This window comes from Gigantopelta aegis, chromosome 9, assembly GCF_016097555.1.
Source record: "Gigantopelta aegis isolate Gae_Host chromosome 9, Gae_host_genome, whole genome shotgun sequence".
Lineage (NCBI taxonomy): Eukaryota > Metazoa > Mollusca > Gastropoda > Neomphalida > Peltospiridae > Gigantopelta > Gigantopelta aegis.
Window position 1 is genome coordinate 55,951,022 of NC_054707.1, and position 15,378 is coordinate 55,966,399.

Below are 15,378 nucleotides of genomic sequence, written 5' to 3' on the forward strand. Positions count from 1 at the left end.
ATAATCGAAACCTTAGTGGTATATGGGCATGTAAAACTAATTCGAAGTTGAAATCATCGGCTTTAACCGCCTGGCCATCCAACTGTGAATCGCACACAACGAAACCCACATTATCAGTGACTCGTTCGATATATCCAAACACAATGGCTAAAGGTTCATTACATAATTGCCAGAAGAAATAGATTAATTTGGAGACTATTGTCGGTTTGAATCTCTATGCATAGATCAAAGTTTAAACCTGAGTTTATACCTTTACCCGTTTCTTTTATTTCTAGTCTCTTTTCTTTCTAGTCTTTACAAAAACAAAATTTCTTTATTGATTTCCCCCACAAAGCGTGAAGTCCCGCAGCACACTGTGACTTGGGATGTATTGTGCATACAGTGAGTTTAGACGATCGATTTGAACACTCGGAACAGATGTTGTGTTGTGGTTTTCTTCTTACTCGACATTATCGTCACTGGATCTGATGCTGGCAAACATTTTGAATAAGAATTTGAAATGAAAATGATAAGAAATTTGGTGATTTCCTTTCAAAACTGGCGTGTTCTTCAGAATCCGTACTAGCCAAGGTTTTAAGATTCGACGGAAATTTTGTTTCACTAGAACAATTTTCAAACTTACTATAATGGCTGCTGTATGTGTTATTCGAGATAACGACTGGCTAAAATTCTGACATGAAAAGAAAACTTAGTTGTCTTGTTTCAACAGCTCTCTGTTTACTGGTTGGTGTGTTATTTTAAATGAGAACCGGCTAAACTTCGGACATGAAAAGAAAACCTGGTTGCCTTGTTTCAAGCGTTCTACATTTACTGACCGTTGTATTATTTCAAATGAGAACTGGCTAAAATTCGGACATGAAATGGAAACCTGGTTGCCTTGTTTCAGCCATTCTGCATTTACTGGCTGGTGTGGTTTTCGGGGTCAGTATTGGTTTGGTCTTTCTTGCTAACGAGCCTCAAAGTCCAGCGTCCCTGGACGGTGATACACATCGACGTTTGGTCCAGAGTCTGTTTCGGCCTCAAAGCAAAGATACAAAGGTCTTACATCCAGGTGACGACATCTTTGATGGGACAACAAACACAACAGGTAATTTTAGATGGGACAAACTGCCAGATCGGGATGAAATAGAAGGGTGTCGGTGGATTAAAAGAATACCTCATCAAATAACATAGCATATTCAGTAAGTCATACATATCTAAAACATAAATGAAAGAAAAAGGAATACTATTTAAATATGGTAGGTTAGTTGTCTTGAGTTGTACAGAAAATCTATGCATGTGAGAAGATGGGGGAACAAACGGGTGTCATGTCAGACACGTAGCATTAGCAAGCAAGGCGTGTTTTAAACTATATCTGTTTTAATGAGTTCATATTGTAGACTGTCGGCTGGAGTGCAGTGGATCGTAGGATCAATCACCACGGACCCCACTCTGCATTTGCCCCCTATTCCAACCAGTTCCCTACGAGTGGTATATCAAAGGCTGTGGTGTGTGTAAGACCCATTCCTACTAATCGATGAGGTGGCCTGCAGTGGGGTTAATTTCTTACGCGTTAGACCAAATCTTGAAATTAACATACGTTAGGTACCAAAATGTGCTGAAATGTTGTTTAAAAAAACATGCATTTCCTTGTTATACATGACCTAAGTAAAGTCAAGACAAACAGGACAGCTAAGAATTTAATATCAGATTTTTTTTTTTTTTAAATTTGCGTATTAATGGACTATATAAAAAGTATAACGTTACCAAAATAACTCGGAGCGGTATGTATTCAGTGAAAGAAAAGGTGCGATGGGTCCATGGATATCGCCTTCGATGGAATTGTTTTTTCCCCCACCACTCGTACATCAAAGATCTTGATATGTTTTGTTGTGTGTGTGGGACGTAGCCCAGTGGTGAAGCGCTCGTCTGATTTGCGGTACGTCTAGGATATATTCCCGTTCGTGGTGGTCCCATTGGGCAATTTGCCATTCCAGCCAGTGCACCACGACTGGAATATCTGTCCTGCCTGTGGGATGGTGCATATGAAAGATCCCTTGCTACTAATGGGAAGATGTAGCAGGTTTCTTCTCTAAGACTACATGTCAGAATTACCCCAAAATATTTGACATCCAATAGCCGAAGGAAGGAAATGTTTTATTTAATGACGCATTTTTATTTTACGGTTATATGGCGTCAGACATATGGTTAAGAACCACACAGATAATGAAAGAGGAAACCCGCTGTCGCCACTTCATGGGCTACTATTTTCGAATAGCAGCAAGAGATATTTTATATGCACCATCCCACAGACAGAATAGCACATACCACGGCCTTTGATATACCAGTCGTGGTGCACTGGCTGACACGAGAAAGAACCCAGTGGGCCCACCGATGGGAATCGACCCCAGACCGACTCCAATAGCCGATGATTAATAAATGAATGTGTACTAGTTGTGTCGTAAAACAAAACCAACTTTAACTCTTGTTTTTTCGTTGTGTTTATAGGACAGTGCATGTGCAAGATCCCTCGCTACTTCTCCATAGGAGTAGCCCGTGTGGCGACAATTGTCCCCAATCTTTTTCTGTCTGTCTGTCTGTCTCACTACCACACACACTATCCTCTCTCTCTCTCTCTCTCTCTCTCTCTCTCTCTCTCTCTCTCTCTCTCTCTCTCTCTCTCTCTCTCTCTCGCTCTCTCTCTCTGTGTGTGTGTGTGTCTCTGTCTCTCTCTCACTACCACACACACACACTAGTAGTATAGGGGCCTGTATGGGGTCATGACCTACTTTCCCGTGATCACGTGACCTTGGTAGGAGACAATGGCCTTTGTATAGGAGACAATGGGCTTCGTACAGGTGTCTGACCTTGGTAGGAGACAATGGGCTTTTGTGTAGGAAACAATGGCCTTTGTATAGGGGGGTGCAGGTGTATGGCCTCGGTAGGAAACAATGGCCTTTGTATAGGGGGGTGCAGGTGTATGGCCTCGGTAGGAAACAATGGCCTTTGTATAGGGGGGTGCAGGTGTATGGCCTCGGTAGGAAACAATGGCTTTTGTGTAGGAGACAATGACACAATGGTCTTTGTGTAGCAAACAATGACACAATGGCTTTTGTGTAGGAAACAATGGCCTTTGTATAGGGAGGTGCAGGTGTCTGACCTGGGTAGGAAAACAATGGCCTTTGTGTAGGAAACAATGGTCTGGGTGCAGGTGTGCGATCATGGTGTATTCAATTCAATGTATTGCATATTACCAAACAAACTGGTGTCGGCAAACAAATAAAAGCAAAGAAACAACAACAATTAATAATAACAATATGTACAGGCCAAGTGTAAGTCTGACGTTGGTTTTGGCTTCATTGTATAACGTCTATTGTGTTGTTTTTTGTATTCACAGTGGACATACACGTGAATGTTTTTTCACAGTGTTTTATTCTAGACACCCAAAATAATAGCCGTTAAAATATGTCTCGTGGGGAAGGACTGTAGCTGTTTGCCGACTGTTTGGTCTAAAGTGAGGCTTTCATGTCGCCAGACAAAATGCGTGTGTGATGATTTTCATTCATTTGTATTTCTTTAGCACATTGTCGACGTTTTCTTTGTTGTCGTCATTCAGCCATTCATTCATTCGCTTTATAATAGAGGAGTACTTTATCAGACCTCTTCATCGGCCCTCATACAAAGACATTTTATTACGCCTCTCCGAGTGTTTATGAAAACAGGTGAACTGCAAAAGACATACCGACGCGTGCCCGTCTCAAGTAGCAGAATAAATTTGTTATGGTATGCACACTGACCGTGAAAGTTTGTTTGTGTTTAGCGACATCACTAGAGTACATTGATTTATGAATCATCGGTTATTGGATGAAAAACATAATTTTGACAGTTTTAGAGAGGAAACCCGCTACATTTTTTCCATGAGTAGCAAGGGATCTTTTATATACACAATCTCATACCCCTTATGGGGCCAGTATTTCATAATTAAACACAAACTTTTTGTGCGTGCGTGCGTGCGTGCGTGCGTGTGTGTGTGTGTGAAACACTACAGCCCATTCCTATGAAGAAAGAACGCGTGACTGCAACTCAACGCTCCAACCTAACCTATGCTCTTTTAACTACATTTTAAACACGAGAATTTCCCAAGACTACAAGCCTTTAGAGACAACCAGTGTATTATGTCTGGTATATCAAAGGCAGTGGTATGTGCTGTCCTGTACACACAACTCTTGCTACTATAAAGTAGCGGCAGAAATATTCAATCACAAATCTAGTTATAGAGTAGAATACACAAAAAACAAACGCAATGGTTGAGAGAGAGAGAGAGAGAGAGAGAGAGAGAGAGAGAGAGAGAGACAGACCATCAAAACCAGATGGGATTTCTTCAGTGCTCCTTCTGCACCCCCAACGGGTACCATCAATAGAATGATTCCAACTAAACTGACTTGTATATAAGGCTGTGTTTTCTCTCCCAAGGGCTCATTCGTGCTTGAGAACTCGAAGAGAGCAGACGTGTTTGCTGATGATTTTGACATTTTTGTATCTTGTTGCACTCTATCTGGAACGAAGACGATGGCATCGGGATATTCGAGCAGTGTTAGCAGCTGCAGCAGTGACGAAGGCGACGTCTTGATCTGTAAATGTTCAGAAAGACACACGATCAAAAGAGTGACTACCAAACCTGAAGAAAATGACACAGATCAAACGGACGCTGCACGTGAACCCGGTGAAATTGTGGATGAAGACCCCATGGATATCCGTGAACCCGTCGAAATCGTGAACGAAGAACCCATGGATCAGACGGATGCTGCTCGAGAATATAAAACGGATGCTGCTCCCTACGATGATGATGCCTACGACGCCGATGACGAATGGGATGGCCTTTCGAGACATTACTTGTTCTGTCATCGACCCGAAATGAGAGGATTCTATACACGAATGCAGACATTTGGGTGGTGGCCCTTACAGTTACGCCAGAAACCGAGGGAGCTCGCCAAGGCCGGTTTCTTCTACACGGGAGACCATGATGCCGTTGTCTGTTACTGTTGTGGACTACGCGTCTACCGATGGCAGAGAATGGACGATCCAGTGATGGAACATTACAGACTGTCCCCGAGATGTCCCTATGTGAATAACGTGTTCAGACATTAAACACGTATTGCATGAGTGTGATACTTTTCGTTTTGTAAAATAAACTCGTGAATAACACGTTTTGTTTGTTATTAATTTAAGGGTGACCCTGTATGTGTGTGTGTGTGTGTGTGTGTGTGTGTGTGTGTGTGTGTGGACCTGTGACCCTGAGTATGGCCCTGAGTGGCCCTGAGTGTGGCCCTGTGTGAGGCCCTGAGTGTGGTCCCGGGAGTGGCCCTGAGCCGTGCACGAGCTATGCTTTGGGATGGGGGATGGGTCATACGTACCACACAAAGATTAAAAATGCGTGAAATTGTAGAGAGTATAAATAAAAGGGGTAATGGGTAACATCGTCATTTGAGGTAGAACCTTCAGAGAAGCAACATGTCAATCCAGTACAAGTTATATGTACCCGACGTGGATAAGTGGACCCGTTTCTACAAGTTGCAAGCAGAAGGTAAACTTCAACCTCATTTTCCAGTGCAACGTGGTGGGAAAAGTCAGATGATGTACAGTGTAGATCGATGTCTAGAACTGTATGACCCTACATGGAAAAAAGAAAAAGAGGAACAGAACAAGCCCCCGGCACCCAAAGTCGTCATGGTGTCCCCAACACAACAGGTGGTAGAGCAAGCCAAGGCCGAGCAGAAACGGAAACGTGAAGAGAGTGGCGTGGAACAGACACGACGAGAGCAGACTGGGCAAAAACGGCACAAGCATTTCTGAGAAGACTATAAAAGGAGGCATGGCAGTTTCAACATCGCCAGTTCACGTCGAACACTTCAACAGTCAACATCATGAATCAGAATTGGTTTATTCCGGAACATGTCATGAACAAAAGATCGTGTCCCGTATGTCCAAAGACTTTTTCAAAACCATCAAATATGCTACGTCATTGGAATACCTTCCATTCAGCTCAACTCCAGGCTCCTCTGGCTCCTATAGCTCCGGCTCCTAGGGCTCCTCTGGCTCCTCTAGCTCATATAGCTCCTGCTCCGGCTCCGGCTCCTAGGGCTCATATAGCTCCTGCTCCTAGGGCTCCTGCTCCTCTGGCTCCTATAGCTCCTCTGGCTCCTCTAGCTCCGGCTCCTAGGGCTCCTCTAGCTCATATAGCTCCTGCTCCTCTGACTCCTATAGCTCCTCATATGGCTCCTATAGCTTCTGCTCCGCTGCAGCAGCAGCCCCTAAGATTGTTACATCCGTTCACCATGATCGTGTCGGGACCCACGTCGTGTGGAAAAACATTTTTGTTGTACAAACTGCTAAGGGATGGTAAAATCCACCCGCCTCCCCAGCGCATCATCTGGCTCTACAAACGATGGCAACCTCTCTATGATACGATCAAAATGGTTGCTCGAGTAAAATTTGTTCAAGGCATACCCGAGAATTTGGAAAAGGATCATTATTTGGATCCCAGAGTCAGAAATCTCATCGTGTTGGACGACCTGATGTCTACAGCTGGAAAAGACTCTCGTATCACCGATCTGTTCACGGAAGGAAGTCATCACAGAAACCTCTCGGTGATTGCCATCAACCAGAACCTCTATAACAGCAAAGACCCGACACAGAGAAGAAACTGTCATTACCTGGCACTGTTCAACAACCCCATCGACAAGCAGCAAGTCCTAACCTTGGCACAGCAGATGTATCCTGGAAATACTCGTCATTTCATGCAGCGGTTTGAGGAAGCTACCCACAGGCCCTACGGACATCTCTTGGTGGACTTGAAACCGACCACGCCCGAACATTGGCGCCTTCGACCTAATGGTTTAGAGACGGGGCCGTCCGAATGGTATATAAGCACGAGCGTAACGGCGAATGTCTCAGAACAGTTTCAACCACCGTCGGAGAAGGAGCTCTACGAGCAAATCATGCAAAGAAACGCATTCAAGAGAAAACTACCAGGCATACCCGCCTACGAAAGTGACGACGACGAAGAAGAAGATGAGGTAGAGCCCTATCTGAAAAAGGTCAAGAGGATGCAGTCTTGCGATACGTGTGGTCTGGTCTTTAAAGACGGGAGTGACTTGCAGCGACACGTGAAAACGTGCGAGGAGGGAAACGAAGAGCCGTCGTCCGATCTTGAAAACGAAGGCGTACGTCTGATGATCGAGCGTGAATTCGACATCAATCGTGACTATTTCGAAAGCAAGAGGAAACGCTACGAAGAAAAAAACATGTCCCAAGATGCCATCGAAAGAAACATGAAGACATTGCAATGGAAGTTATTTAAAGACACGTACTCTCGCTTTCTGACGTATATGTATTACTTTGACAAAGGCCCCAACACGAGAAAAATTCTACAGTTTGTGAATCCAGACAGAGATCTCAGACCGCAGATTCGTTCTAAATTAAATCAGTATCGTTCTTGGATTGGCGAATATTTGGACGAACTAGACGATGACGATACCGACGATGATGATACTGATGATGAGCACGAAGATGAAGAGAAATGAACACTCATATTATTCACATGTCGCCCTTAAGGCCTCTCGATGTAACCCAGTGTGTGTCCATTGCTTGTGTAGTTGTCTCTAGAGAGACCAGCGATTGTACTTTAGAAATAAAAAAATTTAAAAACCAAACCATTGCGTTTGTTTTTTTGTGTTTTTTACTCCATGACTAGATTTGTGATTGGATATTTCTACCGCTACTTTATAGTAGCAAGAGTTGTGTGCACAGGACATCACATACCACGGCCTTTGATATACCAGACATAATGCACTGGTTGGCTATAGCCTATTTGGCCATCGATGGGGATCGATCCTAGATCGATCACTGTATTTACCCATTTGGTAATTAAAAAGTCCTGTACGAAGGCTAGTACTCTAGAGAAATTTCTGTTTAAAAATGCAGCTATTTCCCTTTGGTTAACACGTACTACTTGTTAAACCCATGGCGGCGCGCGTCCCTCTCTCTCTCTCTCTCTCTCTCTCTCTCTCTCTCTCTCTCTCTCTCTCTCTCTCTCTCTCTCATCTCTGTCTCTCTCTCTCTCTATCTCTCTCTCTCTCTCTCTCTCTCTCTCCTCTCTCTCTCTCTCTCTCTCTCTCTCTCTCTCTGTCTCTCTCTCTGTCTATCTCTCTCTCTCTCTCTCTCTCTCTCTCTCTCTCTCTCTCTCTCTCTCTCTCAACCATTGCGTTTGTTTTTTGTGTATTCTACTCTATAACTAGATTTGTGATTGAATATTTCTGCCGCTACTTTATAGTAGCAAGAGTTGTGTGTACAGGACAGCACATACCACGGCCTTTGATATACCAGACATAATACACTGGTTGTCTCTAAAGGCTTGTAGTCTTGGGAAATTCTCGTGTTTAAAATGTAGTTAAAAGAGCATAGGTTAGGTTGGAGCGTTGAGTTGCAGTCACGCGTTCTTTCTTCATAGGAATGGGCTGTAGTGTTTCACACACACACACACGCACGCACGCACGCACGCACGCACGCACAAAAAGTTTGTGTTTAATTATGAAATACTGGCCCCATAAGGGGTATGAGATTGTGTATATAAAAGATCCCTTGCTACTCATGGAAAAAATGTAGCGGGTTTCCTCTCTAAAACTGTCAAAATTATGTTTTTCATCCAATAACCGATGATTCATAAATCAATGTACTCTAGTGATGTCGCTAAACACAAACAAACTTTCACGGTCAGTGTGCATACCATAACAAATTTATTCTGCTACTTGAGACGGGCACGCGTCGGTATGTCTTTTGCAGTTCACCTGTTTTCATAAACACTCGGAGAGGCGTAATAAAATGTCTTTGTATGAGGGCCGATGAAGAGGTCTGATAAAGTACTCCTCTATTATAAAGCGAATGAATGAATGGCTGAATGACGACAACAAAGAAAACGTCGACAATGTGCTAAAGAAATACAAATGAATGAAAATCATCACACACGCATTTTGTCTGGCGACATGAAAGCCTCACTTTAGACCAAACAGTCAGCAAACAGCTACAGTCCTTCCCCACGAGACATATTTTAACGGCTATTATTTTGGGTGTCTAGAATAAAACACTGTGAAAAAACATTCACGTGTATGTCCACTGTGAATACAAAAAACAACACAATAGACGTTATACAATGAAGCCAAAACCAACGTCAGACTTACACTTGGCCTGTACATATTGTTATTATTAATTGTTGTTGTTTCTTTGCTTTTATTTGTTTGCCGACACCAGTTTGTTTGGTAATATGCAATACATTGAATTGAATACACCATGATCGCACACCTGCACCCAGACCATTGTTTCCTACACAAAGGCCATTGTTTTCCTACCCAGGTCAGACACCTGCACCTCCCTATACAAAGGCCATTGTTTCCTACACAAAAGCCATTGTGTCATTGTTTGCTACACAAAGACCATTGTGTCATTGTCTCCTACACAAAAGCCATTGTTTCCTACCGAGGCCATACACCTGCACCCCCCTATACAAAGGCCATTGTTTCCTACCGAGGCCATACATCTGCACCTCCCTATACAAAGGCCATTGTTTCCTACCGAGGCCATACACCTGCACCCACCCCCCCCCCCTATACAAAGGCCATTGTTTCCTACACAAAAGCCCATTGTCTCCTACCAAGGTCAGACACCTGTACGAAGCCCATTGTCTCCTACACAAAGGCCATTGTCTCCTACCAAGGTCACGTGATCACGGGAAAGTAGGTCATGACCCCATACAGGCCCCTATACTACTCACGCTATCTTTCTTTCTCTCTCTGCCTCTCTCTCTCTCTCTGCCTCTCTCTCTCTCTGTGTGGCTCTGTCTGTCTGTCTCTCTCTCTCTCACACTCACTACCACACACACTATATTTCTCTCTCTTCCTCGCTCTCTACCCCCCCTCTCTCTCTCTCTCTCTCTCTCTCTCTCTCTCTCTCCGTGTGTGTGTGTGTGTCTGTCTCTCTCTTTCCCCAACGTTTCTCTTTGTTCCTTTTTTTTCTATCTTTTCTTTTTGAAATATACGTTTATTATTCCGAGTTGTCTGATCATGTCAGAACTGGAGAGCCTTGGTTTCTTGGCCTTGCAATGGAGTTACTGTATAGAAATTACATATATTTAAAAACACCCAATGCCAATGCAAAATTCAAGTATTAGTACATGTCATCTAATAATAGATTCATACATAGAGACAGAAATAGTATAAATATATACTCTTCAAAAAAAGTAGGGGAACTCTAATAAGAATTTACAATTGCCAAAATTGTAAGGTATATTAGCTGTGGGGAATGGTTATATGATAATAGTGAATTAATTGGGTAAACATTACAACCGGTAGTTCAGTATTACAGTAGGTTTTATGACCACCAAAGATCTTGAAGAACGATTGGGGTCAGAAGTGAAATTTGAAAATTGACGGGTTTTTTATCAGTAGTGGGTGATACCGCCACGATGAGTCAGACATTCATTCAGTCGACGAAGCATACTGCGTATGAGTCTCCCAATGGCTATTTGAGGAAGTCTGTTCCACTCCTCTTGCAGCGCCTGATCAAGTTCCGCTAACGTGGTCGGCGGTCTTTGACGTTGACGCACACGTCTCCCTATCATGTCCAAGACGTGTTCAGTGGGGGAAAGGTCTGGGCTCATTGCTGGCCATGGCATTCGATAGATGTTGTGCTGCTGGAGGTGAGCATTGACGATTCGTGCACGGTGAGCACGGGCATTGTCGTCCTGAAAAACAAAACGTCGACTCACACGCCTAGCAAATGGGACGACAAAGGGTATCAGTATGTTGTCCCGGTAGTACTGCCCAGGGGGTGGGGGTTCTGTCAGACATAGTGATACCACCCCACACCATAACCGATCCACCGCCAAATCTGTTATGAAATCGTATTGTGACGTTAGCGTTCCGTTCATTTCGTCGTCGCCAGACCCGACCACGGCTGTCAAGGAAGTCCAAAGTGAATAGGGACTCCTCTGAAAATATAACACGTGACCAGCGACGAATACCCCAGTTCTGACGCACCCTACACCTTTCATGTATGTGGGCAATGTGACGATTTGTCAAGGTAGGCACAACCCGGGGCCGTCGAGCATGAAGATAGGTTGCATGAAGACGATTTCTAATCGTCTGACCCGTAACTCGGACACCAGTAGCCTGATGAAGGTTTGCAACAATTTGATTTGCCGTTTGAGCTCGATTTCTTAGAGCCTGGTTACGGATGAGTCGATCCTGTACTCCTGTCGTTGCCCTGGGACGACCTGAACGGGGTCGATCGTCAACATTTTGGGTTTGTTGGTACCTGTTCCATAGTCTGCTAATCACGGACTTCGCAACATTCAACGTGTTGGCCACTTCACGCTGACTTCTTCCCGTTTGCAGCATGCCAATAGCCCGTAGACGCTCATCGCGTTGCATACGCCGCATCGCAAATTCAAACCATAAAAATTACTTAAAACAAAACAATAACAACTGTTTGATCAACAGAATGAAAAAGATTGACAGAAATAATGTTCCACAGTGATTAATCGACCTTTCTGGAAATTGTCAAAATCGAGAATGACACCCCACGCACATATACGGGGCAACTGCGTGATGCACGTGCAAACTATGGAATGTGTTTCGGTGTGTTGATAAACAGATCTGAATTTTCTTTACTAGGATGTCTGTGATCAAAACGTATGTTCGGTCTAATAGTTGATATTAACATTAATATTTCAGGTTCCCCTACTTTGTTTTAAGAATATGCATATGCATATATATATCACAAATATAACATAGTATAAAATAAATAAATAAATTTATAAATAAATAAATAATTTCTATCTACATATGAACGATTTGATTTTTTTTTTTTTTTGACAGCTAACACGAAAAAATCAGATTCAAACTGGAGAAACGTGAGTATCGTATGCTGGCTTTTCATCAAGCACGCGCATGCGTTCTTAAAGACGTCCAGGCTCGTGAACAATACTTGGGGGCGGAAGTGCAACAAGATCGTCTTCTTTCTTGAACACTACAATGCAAGCCTCCCAGCTGTCGGTCTGAATAAAGAATTAATCGATGGACGTCTCAACTATAGCTCTTCTATCATAGTTTTAGGCTTCCGCTACATTTTTCAAAAGTATATAAACGATGCTGATTGGTTTATTGGAATAATCGGCAGCCAGTATATCATTATGGAAAATTTACGTCACTTCCTGTCCAAACTGGACCCCAACCATCCAGCTTACTATGGCCACAAATTAGGGTCATCTGCTGGTGGAACAGTTTTTGCAAGTCCTCAGTCGGGAATCGTATTATCAAAAGCAGGTTTGGGTCTTCTGGGAAACGAGGGACACAAAGGATTACAGTGCAATAATTTCCCGTATGGAGAGGGCGAGCAGTTTGCCATGTGCATGAATTGGATAGGTGTGTCGCTGATGGACACTGTTGATGAATCGGGGAAGAGTCGCTTTCTTGTGGCGTCACTGTCCGAACAGTTCCAACCACAATATGAAGCGTTTATTTGTCGCAGCCCTATTTGGAAGGATCTAGAACCGCAAAGCTGTAAACAGGTGAACGACAACATTATTTGTAGCAACAGCAGTAGCCGTAGCAGTGGCGGATCCAGAAAATCCAGGGGGGGGGGGCAGTGACATGAGGTGGAATGCCAAAGGAACTTTGGGGGAGGTTTGGAGGGGGATCGTAAAAAAAATTAAATTAATATATAATAAAATTATAACTGTCGCAAAATTTAGGGGGGGGGCGGGCTCCTGGGCCTCCCCTAGATCCGCTTCTGGGTAGTAGAAGTAGTAGCTATATATGGCAGTAGTAGTGTCGTGGTAGTAGTAACAGCAATAGTTGCAATAGCATTAATAGTAGTTGTAGTAGCAACAGCAGCAGCAGTAGTGTTTTTACGCCTTTGACGACCAAACGGTTCGGACAGTTCATACACAATGCATTTGTTTGGATCAAATGAAAGAAAAGGAATATCTGTTTAAATACACCTTTTTTTAAACTACGGCTATTTGGTGTCTAACATATGGTTATTTCGACACATGGTCTATAGAAAACGAGAAAACACAGTCTGCTCCTACTGTTAAAGCCGTAAAGGATTGTCTATATGCATGTTTCCCAAGACAGGATAGGACATTCCACGGCCTTTGATTACCAGTCGTGGGACATTGGTTGAGATAGATAAAAAATCCATTGTGAATCAAGCGCTCTACCAATGAGTTATATTCCATTCCTATGGATCAAGTATTGTCAAGTAATATTCACCATCATCATCATCATCATCTTCATCACCATCATCACCATCCTCTTCATTATTACCCTGAACATTATTACCATAATCACCACCACCACAATCCTATTCATTATTACCCTGAACATTATCATCATCATCTTCTTCATCATCATCATCATCATCACCATCATGATTAAGATCATCCACATAATTACCATAATTACATTATTTAATATTGTTTTTATTTTCAGCCAGCACAGGCCGTCAGTCGTGAGCTGATCTCATTTTCAGAATATATGCCGTGGTACTATCCAGGATACGAGTATTTCATCTACTCCCTCAAATACGTTCAACCATGACGGACATTAAATGTTCTTTTACCAATAAAATATATACATTTGTGTATACATATACACACTATTGATGCGTATTGCATTACAAACTCATCCATTTTCTTTCATTTCAACTTGGTTTTCGTATATCCAATGAAGGTTCAAGCACGTAGGTCTGGCAACACACCTCGGCTACCTGGGCTCTCTCGGAGTGTTAGTGGTTAGTTGTCAGCGAGTGGAAGGTCTGTGTGGTGGTCTAACACCTCCACATTGAATGAATGAATGAATGTTTAACGACCTCCACATTGAGTCGCTAAAATTCGCTCTGGGTGGGAGCTGGTACCGGGATGCGAACCCAGTACCTACCAGCCCCTGATTTTGATCGCTTACCCCCTTCACCACCGAAGCCTGTTATAAGACACTTCGACTGTAAGTAAGGCCATGGTATGTGCTGTTCTGTCTGTATATATAAGACACGTTGAGGCCCAATATGTGTTCACTGAACCCTCATTCAATTAATGCAACTGATTTAAGGCTCATATAGACTGGATGCGGCGCGCGTGTGCAGTTCCACTGTTGCGTCTGCGTCCTGCGTTTTTAGCATATAAACGACATACGATTATTTCATTGCGGCTGGTCGCATCGCACGCATCGCGTCTAGACGCTCTCATTAAAACTAATTTATTTAGATTTTGATATTAGCTGGACCGCATGCACGCACCGCATCCAGTCTGTGTGAATTATTGAGGTAAATGATCGAACGCCTCCGAAAGAGATAAAATAGTTGGCTTATGACACCTCAGAACGATAGTAAACTATGCTTATTTCAGGCATAGAAATAAGTCGAGAACGGTTTGTTCAGATTACCAGAAGTTTATCACCCAAAATTTGAACGATTGTGTGTTATTCAAATATAAGTTAAAGTTTGCTTTGTTTAACGACATCATTAGAGCACATTGATTTATTAATCATCTGATATTGGATGTCAACTCTTAGGTAATTTTGACATATAGTCTTAGAGAGAAAACCTGCTACATTTTCCCCATTAGTATCAAGAGACCTATGATATGCATCAGCCCACAGACAGGATAGCACATACCACAGCCTTTAACAAATCAGTCGTGGTGTACTGGCTGGATCAGGCAAGTGCTTTACCACTGGGCTACGTCTCGCCCCTTAAACATAAGATGCACTTTCCAGTATCAGTTAAAACAGTGATATGAATGAAGAACAAAGTATCGGTGTATCATTAATTCATTTATACTTATTTTGGTGCTTAAATCCAATTAAGGTTCATGCACGATGTCCTGGACACACACCTCAGCTATCTGGGCTGCCTGTCTAGGACAGAGAGTTAGTGGTTAGTAAGAGAGAAGTCGGTGTAGTGTCCTTACACCTACCCATTGAGTCGTTAAAACTCGATCTTGGTGGGAGCCGGTACTGGTCTGCGAACCCAGTACCTACTAGCCTTATCTCTGATGGCTTAACCACGGCACCACCGAGGCCGGTATCGGTGGGTCTATCCATGATGGGTTTTATAACAGTGATAATGGGTATTGTAAACTTGATAAAAAAGACATTGTGTTGCAACCTTTAAATTATCTGGCCCCGTGCTTAACGTCATGGCAACGCCATTCAAATAGCATTACGTTAAAGTCTGGACTTATTAAAGTCTAGACTTTAAGTTTTATAAGCACGGGCCCAGATCCGTATTTTGCGGTAGCCTGCACATGGGTTATCAGAAACTATTATTTCGACGCCTGGCTATTTG

At 43.1% G+C, this 15,378-nt stretch overlaps 1 protein-coding gene across 1 annotated transcript; it reads left to right on the forward strand.

The window, feature by feature from the left end:
• Positions 1–416: 416 nt before the first annotated feature.
• On the forward strand, positions 417–13,699 carry LOC121381251 (glycoprotein-N-acetylgalactosamine 3-beta-galactosyltransferase 1-like). The gene is made up of 3 exons (XM_041510488.1): positions 417–1,087; positions 11,910–12,601; positions 13,527–13,699. Exons 1-3 carry the CDS (start codon positions 856–858, stop codon positions 13,632–13,634), a joined length of 1,032 nt encoding a protein of 343 aa, XP_041366422.1. The 5' UTR covers positions 417–855; the 3' UTR covers positions 13,635–13,699.
• The last annotated feature ends 1,679 nt before the right edge of the window (positions 13,700–15,378 follow it).